The 22,047-nt window shown below is 41.4% G+C and overlaps 1 protein-coding gene across 5 annotated transcripts in view; it reads left to right on the forward strand.

Annotated features, from left to right (window-relative positions):
• EZR (ezrin) overlaps positions 1-22,047 on the forward strand; it is a 37,852-nt gene that overhangs the window by 9,060 nt on the left and 6,745 nt on the right. For 4 of the 5 annotated variants that reach the window (XM_040551998.1, XM_040551996.1, XM_040551995.1 and 1 more), the window contains 6 exons: positions 8,291-8,374; positions 12,924-13,019; positions 14,221-14,495; positions 15,298-15,381; positions 15,995-16,141; positions 19,711-19,807. In XM_040551998.1, coding sequence (XP_040407932.1) covers positions 8,291-8,374; positions 12,924-13,019; positions 14,221-14,495; positions 15,298-15,381; positions 15,995-16,141; positions 19,711-19,807 — 783 coding nt within the window. Of the gene's footprint in view, positions 1-8,290; positions 8,375-12,923; positions 13,020-14,220; positions 14,496-15,297; positions 15,382-15,994; positions 16,142-19,710; positions 19,808-22,047 lie in introns of those variants that run through there. The other variant, XM_040551999.1, reaches the window with a different exon arrangement.

Raw genomic sequence — 22,047 nt, forward strand, 5'->3', positions numbered from 1 at the left:
TAAAGAGGTCTGTTGCTTATATGCAGATACTCCTATCGCACAGCATCAGAGAGACTTCAAGTGTTACTTTTTTTCAACAGAACACATTAAGCCCTCAAACTAGTTCCTGACTTGGTCTGTGTTGAGAGCAAATCATCCCTCCTGCCCTCAGAGAAAGTCGGATCAAGTGGTTTTTGTGGAAAACAGCTGATCTCCCTAATTTGAAAGGGGGTTGTTTAAGGGTAATATCTAGGGGCATTTCAGGGTTAAATTATGTTGCTTTATGTCTTGTTAGGGCATAGGGATGCCCCTAGGTAATCTTAAATTAAAAAAATAAAAATAAAAACTACTGTCTCAATTTCTGATTTTCTTTATAACTGGAGACAGAATGATACAGTTTGTGTGTTAGGAAAGAGTTGGGGAAACTTTGGTTAGTGAAGAAAAGTTTTATTTATTTATTTTTCTTCCTGGAAAGAGCATTTTTTGTCTTTGCAGCTCCACTGAGGAGCAAATGTTACTTGAACACAGGTGGGCACTGTTGGATGCCTGCAGCTGAGATGGACTCATTTGGGAGCAAGGGTGGTTAAAGATGTAGGGTTATACTCAGTTCCCACAGCTGCATGAAGTGTTCATGATCTTGCGGCATGCAGGGTGTTACTGCTTGGCCTTACATTAAGAACCGAAGTGCATCTGTAACTGCTGCTCAGCTTTTCACACAGATGCCTGCTACTCGGTTTTATTGTTTGCTAATAGAAGATATGTCAGGCTTTGGTTAAGGAAACTGAAATAGGCATGTAATTTAGTGTGACATTTCATCTTCTGCATATCTAAACTAAATAAGTTTGAAATCACATTCTAGGATTATTTTCATGTTTGATTGTATGGAAGGTTTCACACTATCTCACAAAGAAGAGCCAAGTGACCTGACAGCAAAATCAAACTCAATATATCAGATTTCTTGTAATCTGTGTATGGGGTGGGGGGTAATTTTGTCCTGAAAATTCAGCCTGTTCTGCTAAAACTGGAATTTCTAGATGACTCCCCAGATCTGGGTGTTCAAGGTTTTCCTGCCCATGTGTACAACCCCCAGCCTTCATCCAGGAGAGTCTTTAGCTTTCCAATTTCATGTCAAAATTATTCTTGGCTTCCCATCAAAGTACTTTTTCTGTCTTCAGAAGAATTTCCACGTAACCTGTTATAAGTCTTTTTCACCTTACATGCAAGCAGCAAGTACCTGGACTTTCACTGCCCTAAGTAAACCTAAGAAACTTAATTTAAGTGTAGCTCCATAAATACTGAAGATTACTACAAAAAAATTACAGTTGTACAAGCTGTTGCTTTAGAGGTGACTAGTAGATGTGGCTAAGAACCATGCTGAACAATCTGAAACTGCCAGCTTTCTAGACTATTATATACCCCTGTATTTACCCTCAGTGGTATTTTCCCCTCTCACGGGAAGGTGAGCGGGTTTTTAAAGAACAAAGACCAGCCTGTTCAACTCTAATCTTACTAGCCACAAATGCAGCGGTATCTAACTCTGCTTCATAAACTCGGAGGAATTCCTGGGGAACGTGACTTAATGTTCCCATTTATTTGCCATGAGGAAGCAGCGTTTAACACAATGAGACCTGAAATGGAGCATGGCCTTTGGTTCAGTCAGGTCTTTTTGATTTAATGCGGTGTGCTGAGAAACTGGGTCGGTTGAATCAGCGCAGTGAGCTTACCTGGTCAGTCGAGTGGGTGCTGGTGAGGCCGTTCCCTGCTCGTGTTTTGTGAGCTGATGAGGCTGTTTCCTCTCCTGTCACCAAACTGCTCGAGTCTTTTTGTTGTTCTGCTTTTGGGTTTAAAAATTGCTGTTTTTCAGATGGCTCCCCTTTAAAAGAGATCAGTGACATGCTATCAAATCAAATCCAGTTTTTCATAGGTTAGGAAAAAAACTGACCTATGGTTTAGTGCAGACTTTCCTTGATTAACTTGTTTCCTTCCTAAAGAAGCGTTCAAATGTGGATGACAGCATTCCAGCTGGCAAGTCACCAGGCAAGCAGAACAGAGTAGTCATCTTCAGTAATGCTTCCGCTGACAAATACACTCAAGAATGCAATTTTTCTTTCTGTGCAATAGCATCACACCAGGAAATGCGGTGTTCTTGGGGGGATTAATAATAGACCGCATCCTTATCTACAGTCCTGCTGGTTTGGGGCAAACAGCCCGTTGTTTGAAAGTAAATTGTTGTAATTTGTTCATCTCCTTGTCTATTTCTTGTCTGTTCTCACCTTCCCACATGAAACATTTGCAACTATTTCTCAGACTTAGCAAGATCTTTGAATTCTAGCCCTAGCCTCCTAAACAGTTCTTGTTTTCCACTGGATGCTCTGTGCAGACTTGTGAGTGTGCTCCATCTTCAGGGACTGTGAGAGTACTTAACCACACTTTCTTGCTCACTGCACTCCAGCCCACACACACATTCCACTTTCAAGACGTTGGCCAGCCATGACCAGGTCAGAGTGCATGTCCCTAATCCGTGTTCCAGCAAGATGAAAGTACTGAGTCCAGTCAGGCTGGAAGTCATGTTTTGGCAACCCTGCAGCAGGGAGAACTGATTGCTGGCCTGATACAACATTGTCTCCTGCCTTGTCAGGAGCTATGGAGTATTTAGGTGCACGACTTGTCAGTTGTAATATTCACGTTGCTTAGATTTGTTGTGTACCTAGTCTGTGTCATATAGGACCACATCACATACGTTACTAGATGAAGCTTGATCCATTAGGCACGTTATTCTGTCAAAGAAGAAGTAGAACTGGCTCTGAGTGATGTGTTCTTGACATGTCGGTGTCTATAGGTACTAAGGAATAACATAGTAAATTGAACTAATCTCTCTCTGTTTTCTCGGGCTATTGAAGCTACTTACACTCCCAGAGTTCTGCTTGCCCTTCCACAGTCCCTGAACCACTAGCTGTTGACTTCAGTGACTTGTGGAGACAGTCAAGTGTTAGCAGGTTGGGTCTGAGCTCTGGAGCATCTAGTGTGTTTTTGTGGTGGTGGTTTCGTTTTGTTTTTTACCTAAACAAATCTGATTTTTTTTTTCCAAAATACTATCCAGCTGCAGGAACTGTAGTTACTCTATCAGTTAGCAGCATAGTAGCTGTCATCAGACAGAGCTGGCAATGTTCTCTCATTATGGGTGGGCCTGGAATCAATGAACGCTGCTAATACATAGAAGGCAGAGGCACAGGTAGCAGTTTCAGTGCCCTTCCCGATGCTGCTGTGTGAAATTGCCTCTCCTGTTACCAGATGCCTAATCGGTATAAACATCTGCAAACAGGTCTGGTTGCTAAGGTTGAAATGTAATTACTCCATCCATGCAGACACATTGCAACTCAGGGCAAAAAGCCTGTTATTTATTACGAATATAATAGTAGTTGTGTGCGTGGCGGAGGAGCAGAAATAGCGTACGAACCTGCAGAGGTGAGGATGCAAGCCAGGCTGACTTGGTCTGATTCCTACTACTACTGTCTTCAATTCTTCCTTGTTAAGACAGCTGTATTTCTTCAGCACAAGCGCATCCATGTGCTATACAGACACTTTGGGTGCATTCAAGGAGCGTTAATAGGCCCACATACATATTTTTCACAGTGAGTGCTGTACAGGTGCAGCACTTCAACAACCCCTTGTCCCCTCTGTGCTAGGTGGTCGGTTTGCCTGTGTGTACTCGCTGCTTACCTGGAATTTCCAGTGACTGAAGAAAGAAGGCATTCCTATCTAGGTTTCTCCATTATGAAGTGCTAGTTGCCACCACTCGGAAAGATGCTTCACTAGCATTTGTACCTGCAAACCTGCTATTTAAGAGACTCTGGTCTTTACCTCTCCTTGAAAAGAGGAAGAAAGCATTCCTGAGCATTATCAGAGGTGTTTAGAGCTGCATAATAACAATATGGAACACACAAAGTACTGGTTTCTCTACGTATATGTGTAAAGGTTGGTATTTACTGCCCTTTATCGTATGGAAATAAATTGTATAGTATTTTAAATGACTTGCAAAGCTTCGCTTGTATAATAAAATAGTTCAGTGAACTATGAACTTGCGCAATTGGGTTTCTTTCAAGCATCAGTATGTAAAATATCCCCAGTGGCTTGCTGTGTATGGGGTACATGTGTTGTTCTCCCCACCCACCCACCCACACCCTCATTCCACCCTCCTTTTCCCCTTCAGCGTGGGATGTTTTACAATAGAGTAGCTCAATATCAGGAGGTAGATGGTCAACTCCAAAGATACCTTGTTGGCTGCAACCAGAGATGGATTCTGGACCAATAAGCCATAGCCCAAGAGTCAGGCTTCAGTCAAAAAGTTACCTGTGCGTATACAGTGCCCAGCACACCTGGGAATCACGCATTTATGAGAGAGAGGGACTGAGGCAATGTCATCTTGGGTTGTTATCTCGGTCTCAGGTCTTGCGCAGAGATGTTGCAACTTAGCTGGTTGGCAACACATTGCCTCCTTAAAGAGAAAGTTTTCTGAACCTGTTTTTCAGATGACACTTTTAATTTTCTGGGTTACGGTGTGGTGCACAATCTCCAAAAGGCTGCAGTGTCCCACAGAGTGATCTCCTGGTTTAGTGTTAGAGGAGATGGCTCAAGGGGCAGAAAACAAAAACAAGTAAGACCTGAGGGCACTACTGAAGAAAGGGAGATCCCATTTTAACTACTGCAACTTCTAGTACAGGAACTCTCCATTGTTTTAAGATCATATAAAGTTTATTTTAAAGTTCTCTCCGGTCCATCTTTAATTTTACTTCCACTTTCCTCTCCCAGTTGGAAATGTAGATAAGTCTATCCTGAACAGCCTGAATTCATGGAATTAGCATTCAGTAATTCAGTGGAATAAATTCTTCAGTTTCTGTTGTCTTTATGACTCACAGAGCTTATTTTCCTTTTAATGCAAATGGCATTGTGTTTTCAACTGCATGTTTGTTTATTTTTCCCCCCTCTGGATCAAATTTTAGTAATTTTATGCATCCTAAGACAGGAAAATGAAAGCCTTGTGTTCTGTAATGTTTCAGAACACACAAGTCCTCTAAGGCCTTATTTTTGATTTGTTTTAAGTATGTTAGTCTTGGGCATAGAAGTGTAATCAAAGTTTTATGGCATGAGCCTGTGGATTGGGAAGCTATATCTATCTGTCTAGGATTTTTAGCCTCGTATGTGCATTTAAAAACTTACTTCATGTGTAAGTCATGCATTCTTCTTTGTCATCTCTCCCCTCTCACTGTTATGAAACAATTAAAAACTGCTTGTTTAAATTTTTGTCCTGGGATACTGCTGGGACTTGGTAGGGATCTTAAAAATGACCTGCCTTGCCTTGCCTACATGGGATAAGCAGAGTTTCAATTGTTAAAGTTTTCCTGCTCTTTTTGTTGCTGGTAGGAATTAGTCTGAGTTGTTCCCTCCCCAGCAATACCTTGAATTGTTTTTCATGTTGGGCTTTGATTTAATCATCTTGGTGCCACGGCGAGTTTCTTACGGTCTGAGCTGTATTCCACATTGATCTCCTCTTTGCCTGACAGACATAGAAGTTTTTTTAGAGTGCCCAAACCAGGGTTTCAGGTGAATTAAGCTCAGGTTGCCTGTTTCATTACTAGCTTCTCTGTGCTAAAAGCTCATGTGGAGTGGTTGTAGGACATACATTTAGAAATACTGCTAAAACCATTATGTTCTTCTTGAAATCCAGACTCGGGTTTGGAGATGAGAAGCAAAAGGATGTAATACGGCAGGAAGGAGGCTCAACGGATTTTTTCCAGGCAACCATCTACTCATGGAAATGACAACTGCTAGATATCCTGTCTCTCCTTAGTCTGCCTCTCGTGTGGCTCAGGGCTTGTCTGCTGGCACACAAGGGAATTCCTCTGTATCCTGCTGGTCATTCAGCCCTTTGGAGAACACAGAAGTTAACCTTTACCACATGCCCCAAGTGTCCTTGGGAGCTTTTCGATGACCAAGCAGTCATGTTCTCCATGCTTACGACTACGTAATTGAAGTGTAAAGAGGATGACTTCCATTTTTGGTCTTAATGCTAAAAACATTTTTGAAAGATGTAGCAGGTGGATTCTAAGCACTAACTAGCTCACTGTGTAGCTGATCTTTTAGGAAGGGGACTGTATCCAGAAGGATCTTTTAGAGTTGAAGTAATATAGGATATTCCTTTAGAATAGGGAATATGTTTTGTTTTGAACTAATAAATAACCATTAAGGAGATAAAGTAAAAGATGAGCATCCTGGTACTGATTGGAGTTCAGTGCTCAGCCGACAGCCCAAACCTTCTCTGGTAAGGTTTGAGAAGCACGTCCTTTCAATTCCTTTAATTTGTAAGGTAATACTTATTTTACACCTACTGTGGTGTTGTAGCCAGAAGTACAAGTAACTTGCACCACACAAAACAGCGGATTATGAGCATATGTTTTCTTGAGGGGGGTAGGAAGGGATTAGAATATGATTAGGGATTTATTGCTGAGAGGGATTAAGCAACAGGAGCTTTTTAAGGTCACATCTTCAAATTGCAGTCTTACCGTTCTTGAGAATTTGGTATCTGAACTTCCCTTCCCTTGCTACACTCGTTACACTGTTTGGGGAAACCTGTGGTTCCTATGGTACAGGAAGAAAACCTTAAGCATTACTGCCGTGAGTCCTTAGAGATCCCAAGCGCTACAGCTGTGAAAAGGAGCTCTTAGGGCAATCAGGAAAGATTTTACTTTTACTGTGTTTAAAGCAATTTATTTAAATTAGGATTTTATTTTATTTTTAAGGATGCTGCTTTAAAAATGCAGCTTGAAAGTGACAGGACACCTAAGCAGTTACCTTCTCTGGTTCAGTTCTGGGGTTCTGTGACCTGGAAACTACTTTGAGTCATCTTTCTCTAGGAGAGTCCTCTGTCACCTGGGAAAACATTAGAAAAACATCTCTATGAAGGTTAAAAGACAGTTGATGCCTTCCTTGCTCCCTGAAAAAGATCACAATTTTGCATTACATTTGACTCAAACAAGCTGAGGCAACTTGTTTTATTAAGGCTTCTCTGTTAACTGTAACATGTTAGTTCACCTGAAGTGACTGGAAACTGCTGCAGTGTCAAGGTTTTGTAGCGAGTGATTCGGTCCCTATTCTACCACATCCTCTTGTTTCTTCAGAGGTGTGCCCCTGCACTGGATGCCAGTGCTGCAGCTGGGGCAGGCTCTCCGGGTCTGTCAGCTCTTGCTGTCTTTAACATGACATTTATAAAGATGTTGGGAAAATGTCTTGAAATCTTATCAGTGTTTAGATTACCCGTTGTCTGGTCTTGTATTTACAAGTACTCTTTTTTCTTTTTTTTGAGACACCAGGTTACAAATCTGACTTATTAGAAGGATACTGCATGATCATCTGGGTTTGGGCTCTTAATTTGTTTGGGGATGTTATTTATTTATTGAGATATAGTATAATATTGCAAGTGGTATAGTTTTCTATAGTTGGGAGAGTTAGAGAGAATCCTCTCTTGATTTGTCATTACCTTGCTGGTCATTATGCTGTTCCCTGCAAGCTTGGTTGTTTCTTTTGTCTTCTGATTTAACTGCTCATAGACTTTTTCTACCGATTAGTTAAACACTCTTGTCTTCTGCATACAATGCTAACCTCAGTCTTGCACTCTACTTCTGTTATTGCAACAAGGCTGGCCAAGGTGCTTCTTCACTAACAGCGTTAGCTGTAAGTGAATTCATGCCCTATAGTATCAGTCAGTACCCATAACCGCTGTCACTTTGCTGAATAGATTTTTATGACAGGAAGAATGAATGTTTTTCAGGTTAATGGTGATTGCTTCATAAGAATAATCTGTAGCCTTTTGCCTTTAAAGCCCCAGATTAATTCCGGCTCTAATATAATGACAGTTAAATTATAAGTCTCAAATTTAATTTAGTCATTAGGGCCTTCTGTAATCCAAGGGATGGCCTGCAGGCAACTATGCCGTGTGCTTGAAGAAACCCTTAGTCCAAGGGGTTTTAGGCCTGGAGACAGCCAACTCTAAGATGCCCCCTCATTTAACCTAAAGCCAAATCCAATCCTGCATTGAATAGGAGAACCTGCAGAGCAATTTGGATAAGACAGCTAAGTCAGTGCCCCAGTTAAGTTTGCTGATGTGATAACAAAAATCTAATCTTAAGTGTGTATATTATAAGGGTTTTGGTAGTACCTCAAAGCATGGAGACTGTATTGTATGCAAAGTACTGTGTTAACGTTGAGAAATAGCTTTCAGTCTACCTAAAACAATGCTTTTTGTTTTTCTCCCTAGATCAATGTTCGAGTTGTTACTGTGGATGCAGAGCTGGAGTTTGCCATCCAGCCGAACACTACAGGCAAACAGCTGTTTGACCAGGTCAGTACAGTGTTGGTATGGGCTCTTTTTGCTTAAATTTAGAGTGTATTGGAGAGTATAATCTTTTCTTAAGACTGAATTCCAAACCTACCTTTCTCTACCTCCTAATCAAAGGGCCCTGTTCCTAAGTTCTCTAAATTCCATCACAGTGAAAGAAATAACTGAAGATTCTTGCAGGTGTTATGTTCCAGTGAAACCTGTCTTCCTAGCAGTGTTGGGTGATGAAGTGTCATAAGGCATCTAGACATGTCTAGATCTGGACAGCACAGGTAGTGTGAAATACAGCTTAACTTTTATTCATTACTGAAACTTTCAAGTTCGAGTGTTGTTCCTGTACATAAAACTCTTCAGGATCAAGTCTTCAGGGGGTTGGTGAAGGTGCAGCTGGATTCATTAAGAAGCTGAGTTGGAGGTTGCTACTTGCCATGGATGTTTGAGTTTGCACACTATTAGAAAAATAGAAGAGTTTGATCACCATACAGAAGCTATAGCATCACGCCTTTTAAGAAGCCTGTATGCAGCAGGACAGAGTGGAGGCTTATCCAGTCTGCCTCCAGGGATTCCTAAGGAAGCAGAGGACATGAGTCCTTCAAGGGACTCCCCGCTCTTACTGTTACTCGTCCTGTGACTGCATTAACAATATACAGGTCTGTTGAGAGATGCACCTACCAAAGGTCAGGTAAAGACAACTAAACCAAACAAAGAGCGCTTTGTGGAACTTCGTTAGTCCTATGTACCTTGCCCTTATAAAACTGATTTAAGGTCTAGATTTCAGCAGAAAAAATCAACATCTGGAATTCAAAAAAGAAAAAAAATTAAGAGCTTGCTTCTAAATATTGCTGTTGAAACTGAAAACTAAGTTGATCTATGCAGACTTGTGAATACTTAGGCATATTGTTCATGAAGCACTGCAGCAATTACTTTGCACTTCTCCCCTTGTCCCCTGGTAGCCTTGATAGCAAAGGGTGGTTGAGCTTTAACTCAAGTAGGTGAAGCTGGCTAAACAACGTTCATTTCTTCCAAGTTTTTCTTGGTAGTTTCTCATTTCAGTGAGTTAGCTAGAACTTGTTAAGTGTTATGGCAATTGTACAGATTGTGGTAAGAAGTACTCCTCTCCACCCACTGAAAAAAAAATTTCTTTATTTCATGGAGTGAAAGGAGGAAACTAAATTATAATCATTGAGAAACTTTGCGGTATGCAATAGAGTACTACACGTTCTTTGTTTAGCACTAGTTCTAAGTAAGTCCTTTTCATTGTCACTGATGTGGGATAAACTTCAAGTATTCACTGGAAATTTGTTGAATTGCATCTGAAACACGTGTGTTTTTATGCAACCAGCATTTAGTGTTTGACCTTCTATAGCCTGCTGACTACCATTGTATTTGGGTAACTTCCCCCCCCCCCCCGTTAGCATGGCTTCATCAAGTTTCATCTCTGAGGGTACAACAATCCAAGTGTCTAAAAGCTAGGTGTTTAAAAGCAATGCCTAGACCAGAGAGTATAAATATGTCCTGTATTCCTGATGACAAAGGTTCAAAAAGTTTTTTGTTTTTTTTTTTTGCCCACATATTTGTTACGTTTCTATCTGTAAAGAGTCAGCATCTTTTCTCTGTCAGAAGAGAAACTAGAGAAGCACAAACTCCTGAGAAGATGGAAACAGGCAGGATTCTTCAGATCCAAGATACTTCTAGTCTGCCGTCTAGGTAGTTCTTGTGAAAATAGTGCTTGTTGTAGTACTTGGTGTGCTCTGGGATGGAAAATCACCTCATGAAGACTTGGTCCTTTCGTCCTGTAGCTGGGATTTAAAATGTGTGATTGGAAAATTACCGGAGGCCTTTACCTTGTTGGGTTGTACTTCTGCACATCAAGAGGAGACAGACTTTGGCATAATGGCAGCACAGACTGGAGCAGCTAAAGACTGTTTAATGTCAACTGTTCTGACAGCCCCTGTTCCCTTCTGCTGTGCATGTCTTTTACTGGACCCTGATCTTGGAGGTGGAGTTGACACCCAGTTAAAGCCTATGGAGGCAACAGGTTTTCCCTGGAGTGGGGAGTGGCCCAACTTGAAATGCAGAACCACTGGGGGGGGGGGGGAAAGGGTTTGGAAGAAGAACGGCTGTCTTTAAAAACCACGAGATGATTTCTTGGCCTGGCTGTCAGCTAACAGAATTACTCAGGCAGTGCCCTTGTGCTTATTGGCTTTGCTATCTTAAATGTATGCTGCACATAAGACAGATCATGACTCCCTTTTAACAGAAGGGGAAAATAGTGAAGCCTCCGAACGTTGAGTTCAGCTCTGCTCAAGCCGCAGCTACATCTGAGGTGTTCTGGGAACCCATGGAGTGGTCTCTGGAGCTGGCTCGAGTACATCCCCTTGGCTAGTCCTGGCAGTCCTGCACCTTTCTGGCAACAAGGGGAAGAAATTCCAGTGAAGGGGAGAGTGCCACCAGCAGTTTTGGAAGTGTACTGAGGTAGCCAGTGCCTTGTGTGCCAGCACGAGTATGCCAAGACCTGTGGCCCATCAGCTAATTTAGTTTCTTAAAGCAATTGCACTATTCCTTTTGAGCAGATAATCTGATCAAGAGAGCATCAAATGACTGACAATTGAAAGGCCTCATTAAATGAGAACTTGCCCGTCTCTATTGAGTGAATGTGCCTTAAGCTCCAGCCACAGTTTTGAGATTTTCTTTGTCAGTTTGGGTAGAATGGGCAGGTTCAAGATTTGCTCCTCTGTGCATTTTTGTGGATAACCTCCTCCCCTCCCCCGAGTTATCTTGAATCTAAGAAACACTTTGGTTCTTAGGGTTTTTTTGTTTGTTTAGCTATGGAGGAAGCTTTGCAAACCTGTTTCCCAGAATACAGGCTAAAACAGTCTCATCTTTGTTCTTGGTATTTGACCCCAAGTGCTGAAATTTGAAGTCTAGTGTAATGCTTTTTGTTTCCTTGCCTTTATGTTTTGGGAAGAACTTGAGGGGTCATAACTTCTGTAAGCTTTCCAGCTGTCTTGGTTTATAGAGGAGTATTTTTTCTTTGTAAGAGATGCCCAGAGATAATGACCTGATAACTGCTTGATTTGTGCAACTCTTCATTTTAACATGTTGCAACACTGTTTTTGTGCAATGGGGTGCACCACATTCAACATACCCTTGCATTTCTGCTAGGTTGAGTAAAGCCTGGTTCTGACCCTTTTAAAAAAAAAATGCATGTTGCCTTCAGAAAACTTGGTACTTCTATGGTGAAACAAGCCAGTTTGGGAAAGGAGGGCAAAGGAATTTCAGTCAAAAATGCTGAATTTTTTTCAGAGCCCAGCTTTTTTTTTTTTTGACGGATTTGTGGGGTTTGGGATGGTTGTTTTTGTTGTTTTTAACACAAACTCTAGTTCACTGTAGCTAGTTGCTTATAGAAAGTAGAATGTATAAATCATAGCCTGCTGAAAACAGCCCAGTGCTCAGCTAGGAAGATACTTCATTTCCTCAGCTAGTAGGCACAGATCTTTGTAGCCTTGAAAGGGGCATTTGCTTAATGATGTTTTTCACATTAATGTCTATGCAATTTTCTTGGTCTGCTTATATCACTAAACCTTGTATGTTACCTGTTAATTAAAAAATGGCATATATAAACAGTAATTCTCAGGGTGCTAGCCAGCATGGTTTCTTTCCCCACTTTCCCCATGTCCCTTACCAACCCCAGGAAGCCCTTGGGTACAAACTCCTGGCTTCTAGCTCAGTGGTAAGCAAATTTAATGGAAACTACAGCAAAAACTAATTAAGTATCCCCAAATCATTGTCTTGAGCTGTGGAACAAAATGCTTGCGTTGCTCAAAGAGCGTGCAGTTAGCACAGAAAGTTCAGTCCAGTAAGTCTGCCGTCTGGCTGTAGTGTCTCCAGCAATACTACACATGGGGAGGGTGAAACAGATCCTAGTTTGAGATCTTAGTCCATGTATCTACATCCTTGAGTTTGTCTTGCTTCCCTAAGTTGCAAAGTGTTGTTTTTTTTTTTAAAACAAACAAAAACCCTCTTGCTTTCCACTCAGTTCAGCTCCCTGTGGTGATGCCCACATCACTGTGAGGGGCTACTTTGCAAATAACATCAAGGAAATAATCCAGATGTGTGTAGTGGATCTTCCCAGATCACAGCTCTGTCTAGGGCATGGCTTTGCAGGCAGATGAGCTGGCAGCAAACTACTGAGGAATAATAACAAGCGAGAGTAGGAGGAGGTTGGGGACTGTTAAGCTATCTCTACTGAGGAAAAGGAACTTGTCTAAACAGGGCTATTTTCACTAGTAAATGTACAATCCAGTCAACGAGGGTGTTTCTGGATCTTTTATCTGGTTGGTATTTACAATATATGAATATAGCTGACGACATTGCTATCTTCTCAGGCAATTGTGTATTTTTGTTGACAAGATGAAACTAATTGTTGCAAGATGAGTATGTTTAGGCAGTTGCCTGCAGCTTCAGTGGTTGTGGGACTTGAGAGGATACCTGGGCAAGACGTACAGGTGAACTGCTCCCTGCAATAACTTTTTTTACTTTTCTGTTATAGGTGGTTAAAACAATAGGTTTGCGAGAAGTGTGGTACTTTGGTCTTCAGTATGTGGATAACAAGGGATTCCAGACTTGGCTGAAGCTAGATAAAAAGGTAATTGCTGAGTAAAGGTTAAAGCTTACATGATTCCTGATGTGTTATTGTCTGTGACTTCATAAACCTTGTACTTGTTTATTGTTCTTTAATATGCATAATTTAAGGATTATTTCTGGAGAGAATTTCATGACCTCTGTGGGAACTGTTTGTGTGAGGTGTGGCATGGTGGAGGCTTACTCTTTTCTCTCTGTGTGAGTGGTGGAAAGCTTTATTGTACTCGTCCTATGCGCAGCAGCAGCTTGATGCTGTCCCTTAATGTGCAGAAACAGCTAGCTTTCTGTGTCTGGAGGAACATCATGACTAGTAACAGTTTTAATCTCTGCTTGTGCGGAATTAGTTGCTGCACTGGTCAGACAGATAGGATGCTTCAAGGCTGGGCAGTTGTAACATGGAGCTCAGATACCTCTAATGTGCTCTTGTTCATGAACTTCCAATTCTTATGAGGATACGAACTGTTTTTCCTGATGGGGCAGCCAGTGACTTACCTGTTCAGTGTAAGGGGGCTGTTCTGTCAAACACATACAATACTAAATGGGTTTGCTGTCTGATGCAACTTGGCAAATCCTACGTTTTTCAGTGACCGAGCAAAATTTCAGTGTACAAGCAAAATTTTGCTGACTTAATTGGAAAACGCAATGCATCTTCCCTGGGTTCTCATACAAGTGAGCAGCTGGAATTAAGGAATGACAGCAATTAGCTGTCAGACACTTGGCTGATATGAAGCTGTGGGAGGCCTGTGGACTGTACCCTTGGAATCTTTTTCCCAGGGTGCGAAGGCCATTGCACCTTCTTTATCTCATGCCAACCAGCACAGCTTGCAGGAGGTACGCTGGGCAGAGCGTAGCTGTTTCACTCTGAAGTGCACCTCTTTGTCTCAGTGAAAGAAAAGAGATGGTGGGGAGTATGTCTGTACCTCTCTTTTTAGAGACTGACTTCTTAAATGATTAATATAGTGCTGGAGTGTGTTTAGCCAAAACTCTGCAGGGAGCTTCGTGCCTCTAGATGAATGAAGGTGAAAGTGCTCCTGTGTGTGCTTGAGAGTTCTCACTGTAGCGTATGGGCCCAGATTACTGCAGAAACACATTTTTGAAAACTGATGCCTTTTAAGGCAAATGCCCTAAATCCCTTTTTCTGTGTAGAAGCAGTTTATTCTATTGTTTACAACCCTGCTTAGTTGTGGTGTCACCTCTGTCCTCAGGTGTCTGCTCAAGAAATCAGAAAGGAGAATCCCCTCCAGTTCAAGTTCCGTGCCAAGTTCTTCCCAGAAGATGTGTCTGAAGAGCTGATACAGGACATCACGCAGAAGCTCTTCTTTCTGCAGGTGAAGGAAGGGATCCTCAGTGATGAGATCTACTGTCCTCCTGAAACAGCAGTTCTTCTTGGCTCTTATGCTGTGCAGGCCAAGTTTGGAGATTACAACAAAGAAGTGCACAAGCCTGGATACCTCAATTCAGAGCGTCTGATCCCCCAGAGGTAAAGGAATTGTTTGACTCAGTTTCCCTTTAATAATAATAAAAAAGGGGTCAAGAGTTTGCATTCTAGTTACAGAGTTTCACTGAAAACATTTTTTTTGAGCTGTATGTACATGGTTTTTATCCTCCTTTTAATTCTATCTGTTATGTTAAAAGTACATTTTTGTGCTGCCTGTTTGGGGTTGCTTAGGGAAAGGTAGCTGGGTGAGCTCAGGAGAAGAAACACACAATTCATCTTTTCTTTCCTCAACAGTGCTGCAGTGCTGGTAACTGGCAGTGTGTGTGTCTCCTCTTTAAGAAGGAAAGAGCAGGCAGCAGTTATGAACGTTACCCCTGGAGAAGTTTGGGTTGCATGTTCTTAGTCAAAATGTACAGTCAAATCCCATATCTGAAAAGCGTGTTATGAGGCTAGATATAGGTAGTCCATCCCCACACAGGAGAAGTGTATGTTATAAGACAAGTGTCATAACCTCATGATGGCACTCTGTTATTCCCGGAATTAGACACCACACCTACTTTTGCTTTGCTTTAACCCTCGTGTCTGCAGCATGCGTGTGATTCTATTTGTGATGTTCTGCATTACTCCTCTCGTGTCTCTGGGCAGCAACCAGAAAGGCTTCACAGAGAATGAAGGTGGTTTTTGTTCATTCTGAATGGCTGTGCTTCACAGTACAGCTTTGGGCTGGGTAGGCTATTCTCTTAGTTTCAGTAAGACTTCATGGGTGGGTCTATAGCAAAGATAGACATCGATGGATATAGCAGAACACAGTCTAATCTTGCCGATATCTCTTGCCATGTGTTAGGGTGATGGATCAGCATAAACTCTCCAGAGACCAGTGGGAAGAACGGATCCAGGTTTGGCATGCTGAACACAGTGGTATGCTGAAGTAAGTGTTTCATATTGGTCACTTTGTTGATTAGTTGTCTTAAGCTTGCAGTTCTACAATATGCTTTTGTAAGACTCCAGGAGTCACTTGTGTGGGGATCTTGTGGTGTGTATTTTCTAGTCTAACATTGAAACAAATGGTAAAATTCAGTCAGATTTCCACACTGGTGCTGAGAACAGTCTCTTAGCTTTCTGAAAAAGCTGGCACCTAGGTACAGTGCATCAGTGATGACTGAGTGGATAAAAGTAAAGGTGTGTCTCTAACCTTAAGTTCATTGAAGCATTTGCATTGGCAGATGGGGAAAGTTCAGGTACTGTACCTTTCCCACTGACGGTGTCTTGAGACAAGGATAAATGCTTGAAGAGATGAAAGTTGCTAACTTCCTGTCTAGAAATACTAGGGCTTGGCAAATGGAAGTAGAGTGAATGTGTGTGTGAACAGAGGTGTAACATAACTCCTGAAGTGAATCCCCAATGCTGAATGTTCAGTTTTAACTTCTGCATTTGTGTTGGTTTAGGAAAAGTTGCTGCTTTTTTTTTCTGAAGACTTTTTCTTTCTGAGATAGCTTTTTATTTATCTGACTAACATCTGCTCTCCTTCCTGCTTCAACTAGAGAGAATGCCATGCTGGAATACTTGAAGATTGCTCAAGACCTGGAGATGTATGGAATCAACTACTTTGAAATCAAGAATAAGAAAGGAACTGACCTCTGGCTGGGAGTTGATGCCTTGGGGCTCAACATCTATGAAAAGGATGACAAGTAAGGCTTTTGTTTTCACCTCTGATCTACTGGAGCGAGGGCTGGTGTGGGAGCCAAAGAGCATTTCTCATTTTACGTGATCAGGGCAAAGTTTAGAACTTGCTTGTTTTCTAGTAGGAGGTGAAACTGTGCTAGGAAACAAGCACTTCATTTCATTTATGCTTTCATGACTTTACTGATCTTCATAGCTTGATCTGCTAATAGAAGAACAGATGTCAGTTGTAAAATGTCATCTAGTAAAGCAAGTGCAGTTATAGACCTGAACACCAAGATAAGGAGTTGACCAAGCTTTTCCTTTAGTCAGGTTGCCAGGTATGCCAGTGGTGAATACAATTTGAGAACCTAGATAGGCAAATGTATCTGCAAAGTGTTAGGATTAAGGCCATTCCTATACTGAGGTTAATAGACGCATGTACAACTGTCTGTTCTTGAAAAAGTAAGGTGTAATAGGGTGGACGTGAAACCAAAGCCAGGTAATACCCAGAATCCAGGGAGGAGTTGTCCATAAAGCAGAGAATGAAATGAGGTCTTGCTGAAGTACACACAATTTTAGTCAACCCTTCTGTTAAAGACAGAACCCTTCTGTTATATCCATTAGTAATTGGATAGTAGGTGGGAAATAATAGACTGCATCTATAAATAAACATAAAAGGAAGGTGAGAGCAGCTGTATCTAAGCCTACAAGTCACTTCTAATACTCCATGGTTCGAAGGGGACTGAAAATACCCTTTTTTTTTTAAAGGAAGGGTTTCTGTCTGGATTGTATGCTCTTCTTTTTTTTAGTGTTCCAGGTCTTGGTTTCATGTAATAAGTCTGTAACAGACTGTCATTGTAATACAGAGGGGATTTCACTTGCTCTGTTTGTTTGCCTTCAAAAAGCTTTGAATGCAACGCACATACTAATTGGAACTTTCTGGAGCTTCTGTTAAGATGGCAAAGAGAAATGCAGACTTTCCTGCAATGCTAATATGTGCTGTCACCTGGAAAACAAGGAGTGTCACTTGAAAGAAAAGTAGTTTCGCTCATGTAATACTTCAGTCTTGAATGACTAGTTGTGCTAGGTAACCATGGTCTCACAAACAGGTTTTTCGAGCTGCAGAAGCAGACAGAATACAGCCCTCATCTGAAGAGCTATCAAGAGTGTTTGCAAAACAAATATAGTGCTGGAGTAAATTGCTTGTTTTTGCCATAACTCTTGCTAACTATGTAATTAAGTCTTTTGAGCAGATACAAGGACTAGAAAAATGATAGTGTGTACCCCACCTGCAGCTTGTACGTGCAAAATCTTGGGTCTGGGGCAAAGGTGGAAAAGCAAAGACTTCATTGTTGAAGTTCAACCCGAGGAAAATGATACTGTGCTACAGGTGTGCAAGCCTCTGTACTTAGTGTATGTCAGTCTTCTGCTATGAGGTATTTTCAAGCTTTTCCTTTGCGGTAAGGAGGAGAATCTGCAATAGAACTTAGACAACTAAAATAGTTCGGTTAATTTCATACTGTATTGTCTAGGGCTGATACTCTTAAGGTACTGTGAAGGAGGCTGGAGTAATTGCTAATCTTAGCCTAATAAAACCATTTGCGGTACGGTTCTTACTTCATGTTACACAGACACACTATTGCATAATCTTGCAGTTGAGTTAAAGGTTAGGGAATGGTAAATTCTGAAGAGTACACTTTATTCTTGACTTCTGATAAAAACTAACCAGGTTATCTTATGCTTGGGCCCAATGAAATCATGATGCATAGTAGCTTTCCATCCTTGTAAAGATGAGGCAAATTCCTCCAAAATTACCAGCTTTTTTTCCTTAACTGATGAAATCTATAGAAAGGATTCTTACAGAGCTTGAGTGATTCACCATGATGCTATGCGCTTCTTTAAGCACTAAACATTAAATTGTCATGCATTCAACCAATTTGCTAGAAATAATAGTCAGCACTTCAGTGTGCTGAAGAGACATACATTGAGGGGGGGGGAGAGATAATAACAGGAAGATAGTTTGTTGGTATTAATATTTGTGTAAGACCTAATTCTTGATAATTATGTTCTCCAGAGATAGCAGTTATCTTCCCTTGATAAGGGAACAATAAAAGAAGTACGTGACATTAAACATGTACATGAAATATTTGTTTGGGGCAGGGGGAATTGAAGGAATTTATGTTCAAATACACAAGCCCTTGTAATATTTGAACTTGTTTTGGATCTGTGCAGGTATGTAGAGGTAAAGTAGTAGAATAGCTTAGAAGCACGTGATCTCATAACTTGATGCTTTTTATATGCAGGAGTCTAGAGAAATAATAATAAAAAAAAATTACATCTGTAAGCTTCACTGGAGAAGCTTCATGGGAGATTTTAAGTACACCAACAGATCTGAGCTCATAAGTGGTGAGGAAAAGGTGGGAGTCTGACACTTGGCCTTTGCATTGTTGTGATGGTTTTTCCAACAGAAGAGCCATGGACTGTTGTAAGACCAGTGTGTGAAGTTCTGCTTTGTGACTAGTGGAATGGGCTGAAAGAGCAGTTTGCATGGAAGGAAATAACAGGTTTCTCTCTCCTGCTAGTCTTGCCTGTAATCTGTGGCAGAGAGCATAAGACAAAAAATCTGCTTCTACTAACTGTGCTTATGCCTGCCCAGCGCTTCAGCAGTGAAGGCTTCATGGAGCTAGCCTGTAGCACAGCAGTGAAGAAACAGCCAGGTAGACTTATATGCAGGGGATGGAGGATGATAGTGTCTGAGTTACTTCGGGTTATGCCTCCCATCATGTAGCAGAAGCCTTCTGGAAGCACAGGACATGCACCTCAACTCTGCATGCTGGGGGTTTTAGGGCCTGATTTCAAAGAAATGAACTTAAAGTGTTTCAGAAAGTTGCATGTGTGGCTTCTGGCAGTTGAATCTGGACACCCCATAGACCCCATTCATCATGTGGTCTGTCAGAATAGATGCCAATTTCTGTGCTAAAATCATACTTTTGAGTATCATTTAACTCTGGAAGCCAGGAGGCCCAATGGTATGTGCTAAAGTACATTGCCTCTGTCACTTGTTTGCATTGCTGAGGATCTAGGGAATCTAGAAAAGTCAGGGCTTTAAAAAGAGTACTGTGATGCTGAACTTGTGTGGAGGGTTTTTCCCTCTGCCCTTCCTGTGACAGATCTTTTGCTGAGTTGCTCCCTAATTACTTCAAGCAACAGGATTCTGTTTAGTATAGGTGCTCAAAACTAGGCTCTGCTAACCTGGTTTGTTTTGTTTGAGGGCCTGTGAGGGGATCTGGGGGGGGAATAAGTAAGATCTTTGGATGGTTCTTCAGTGCATCTGCTTCTGAAAGACAGGGCATGTAATTAAACCAGCCCCAATGCATAGGTCAGTAGGGTGGCTGATCAAAATGAGAAGAGATTCTGTAAAGGAGGCGATTGGGCATCTTTTGCTGCTCCGTATGGGGTTTTGTTTCGTCTACTTCTCTCTCATTGTTGGGCGAGCTCTGTCAAGTGCTGCATCCCACTGAGTCTGTGTTTTAGAAGTAATGTGGGGAAAAAGAGTTCATTGCAACATCTCGTAAAATATTCCTCTTCTTTCCAGACTGACTCCAAAGATTGGTTTCCCCTGGAGTGAAATCAGAAACATCTCCTTCAATGACAAGAAGTTTGTTATAAAACCTATTGACAAGAAGGCACCTGTAAGTATACTGAGAATGGATTGGATACTGCATATCAGCAACTAATACTGTTTTATTTCGAAACAAAGTTGTGTGTGGAGAGAAGAAAGCTGCAGATATTCTAGATGCAAAATTGAGCATCAGTATTGAAGATGTATTTAGAGATGTCCATTTTTCTGTGCAGTTTAGGTAAAGGGCTTATGGCCTTATCCAACATGGAGAAAGACAAGGAATTTACAGGTGCGGAGTCCCGATTTTTTTCCCTGACAAACTAGGTAGACATGCTTAAATCTGAGATTCTTTGCTAGTCTTGAGTCTTTTGTATAGCTGGATTATACTCTGAGACTACTACTCTCCTCACTTCCTTCTGTGCATAGAAGCTGATGGGTAACTTTGTTGTTAATTTTAAAATAAAAAGTCATGCAAATGTTACTGCAAAGCCACATGTATACATATGGCTTTGCATTTAATGCTCACTTTGGCCCTACAGAAATACTAGAAGTAAGTTAAGGACCATGGTGTTCATTTCCTTACTTGAATAGTAGGATAAGTAGTAAGAATATGATTTCTGTGACGAACTTAAATGTAGCTACTCATGAATGTTACTTTTCAATGTTTTCCCACCTGTTTTCAGTTATTTTAGTGAAGAACTTGTGACTTATTTTGAGCTGCTGAGAACTTGAAGTGGAATAACTGGCGTAGGTGGTTCTCGTTCTGTCAGCCTTGTGAAACTAGTAATAGTTGAGAAAGGCCTCCTCTCTTTCCCTTCCTCCACCCCAGTTCTTGGCCTTGGTGGATAAATACAGCCCTGAGAAATAATAAGTAGTTTGGCTTTGGTAAAGGGTGATGTCTTATAAATTTCTCTGACAGGAAAAGATCCTCCCAGTAATCTGAATGATGCTAACAGAGCGTGCTTCAGGGCTCCTGGTGAGGCATCCTTTCCTTCAGATGATAACCTGGGGTTTGGGGGGGAGAGGGGCTTTTCTTGATGCTATTAGTGAGAACCAGCAAAACTCCACAGAGGTAGAAAGATGTCTTCCCCAGGAATACATTTCTCAGTAAAAGAGCCCCTTTATGATTTTGGACGTGTTGTATACAGTACAAAATATTAATCTCCTGTTTATGGATCACAGCATTCCTTCGGCTCCCTAACAGTAAATCTGACTGAATTTGAACTGGAAGACTTACAAGAGGCCAATACAGCAAGGTGTTAACATTGTAAACATCAACTATGATTCCTTTCTCTGTTGTCTCAGTTGTCCTTTTCCCTCCGAGCGGTGTTATGTTTAAAACTGTCTGAAAGAAGAATTTATATGGGCACTAATTCTGAACAGTCAGGAAGCTGTCTAGATCCTTTCATCTGCTTGCATCTCTTTTCAAAAACTCAAGTATTTATAAATAAAGCAAAAATGCGCAGTGTACCCTAGATGTGAGTTGGAAGCTCCCCTTTAACTTGGAAGATTGTCCATGTCAGTGTTAAAATGGATGCTAATTCAACGGGTAGCATTCTGTGGCATCTTGCCCAGAGTCAGTTTTTCAATTTTTAGGCCTATCTGCCCACATACCCCAGCATCTTTAGCACATTTTTAATATATCGAGCTGCAGTGCTCCCAGTTGTGCTAGACCGGGGGATGATGAGGAAGGGAGGGAGATTCTTTTATGTTCTTACATGAATACCACTAAATGATGAATGCAGCCACCGTCTGTGCCCTCAGTATTCGCTTTCACTGGAAGTGAACCTAGCTTCAAGATAGGATCTGTTCCTCACAATGTACACAACCCATTTGTTTTTTAAATTACTTGTTAGGAATCGGAGGTCAGATGAATAGTTTACAGTCTCAGCTAGCAGTATTAGACGTGTGCAGCTCAGAATGCCTCTGACAGGATTTGGGCACTGCACACCTTGCTGATGGCATTTTTGCAGTCAATATGTGAATAAGAAAAATGCTTTGAAGAAAATGACTCTCTGTCAGCAAATTCATGCTCATCTTAACAGGACTTGGAGCATTTTCCATTGCTTCTGGTGTGACTTCTAGTTTTTCCAGACATAGCCACAAATTGTGTTTCTGAACTCGTGCAGTTAAAAACGTGATTGCTGCTGCCATGCAAATGCACGCAGCTTCTGTCTGCTCCTCCTCAGTTCCGTTTCTTGTTAACAATGAGGCAGCCAATACAAGAGTAATTTTAAGGAGTGAGTACCTGGCTTTGGTGGTAATCTGGTACCTTGCCTATTGCTTATATCAGCATCCACATAGTATGCA

This window comes from Cygnus olor, chromosome 3 (genome assembly GCF_009769625.2).
Source record: "Cygnus olor isolate bCygOlo1 chromosome 3, bCygOlo1.pri.v2, whole genome shotgun sequence".
NCBI lineage: Eukaryota > Metazoa > Chordata > Aves > Anseriformes > Anatidae > Cygnus > Cygnus olor.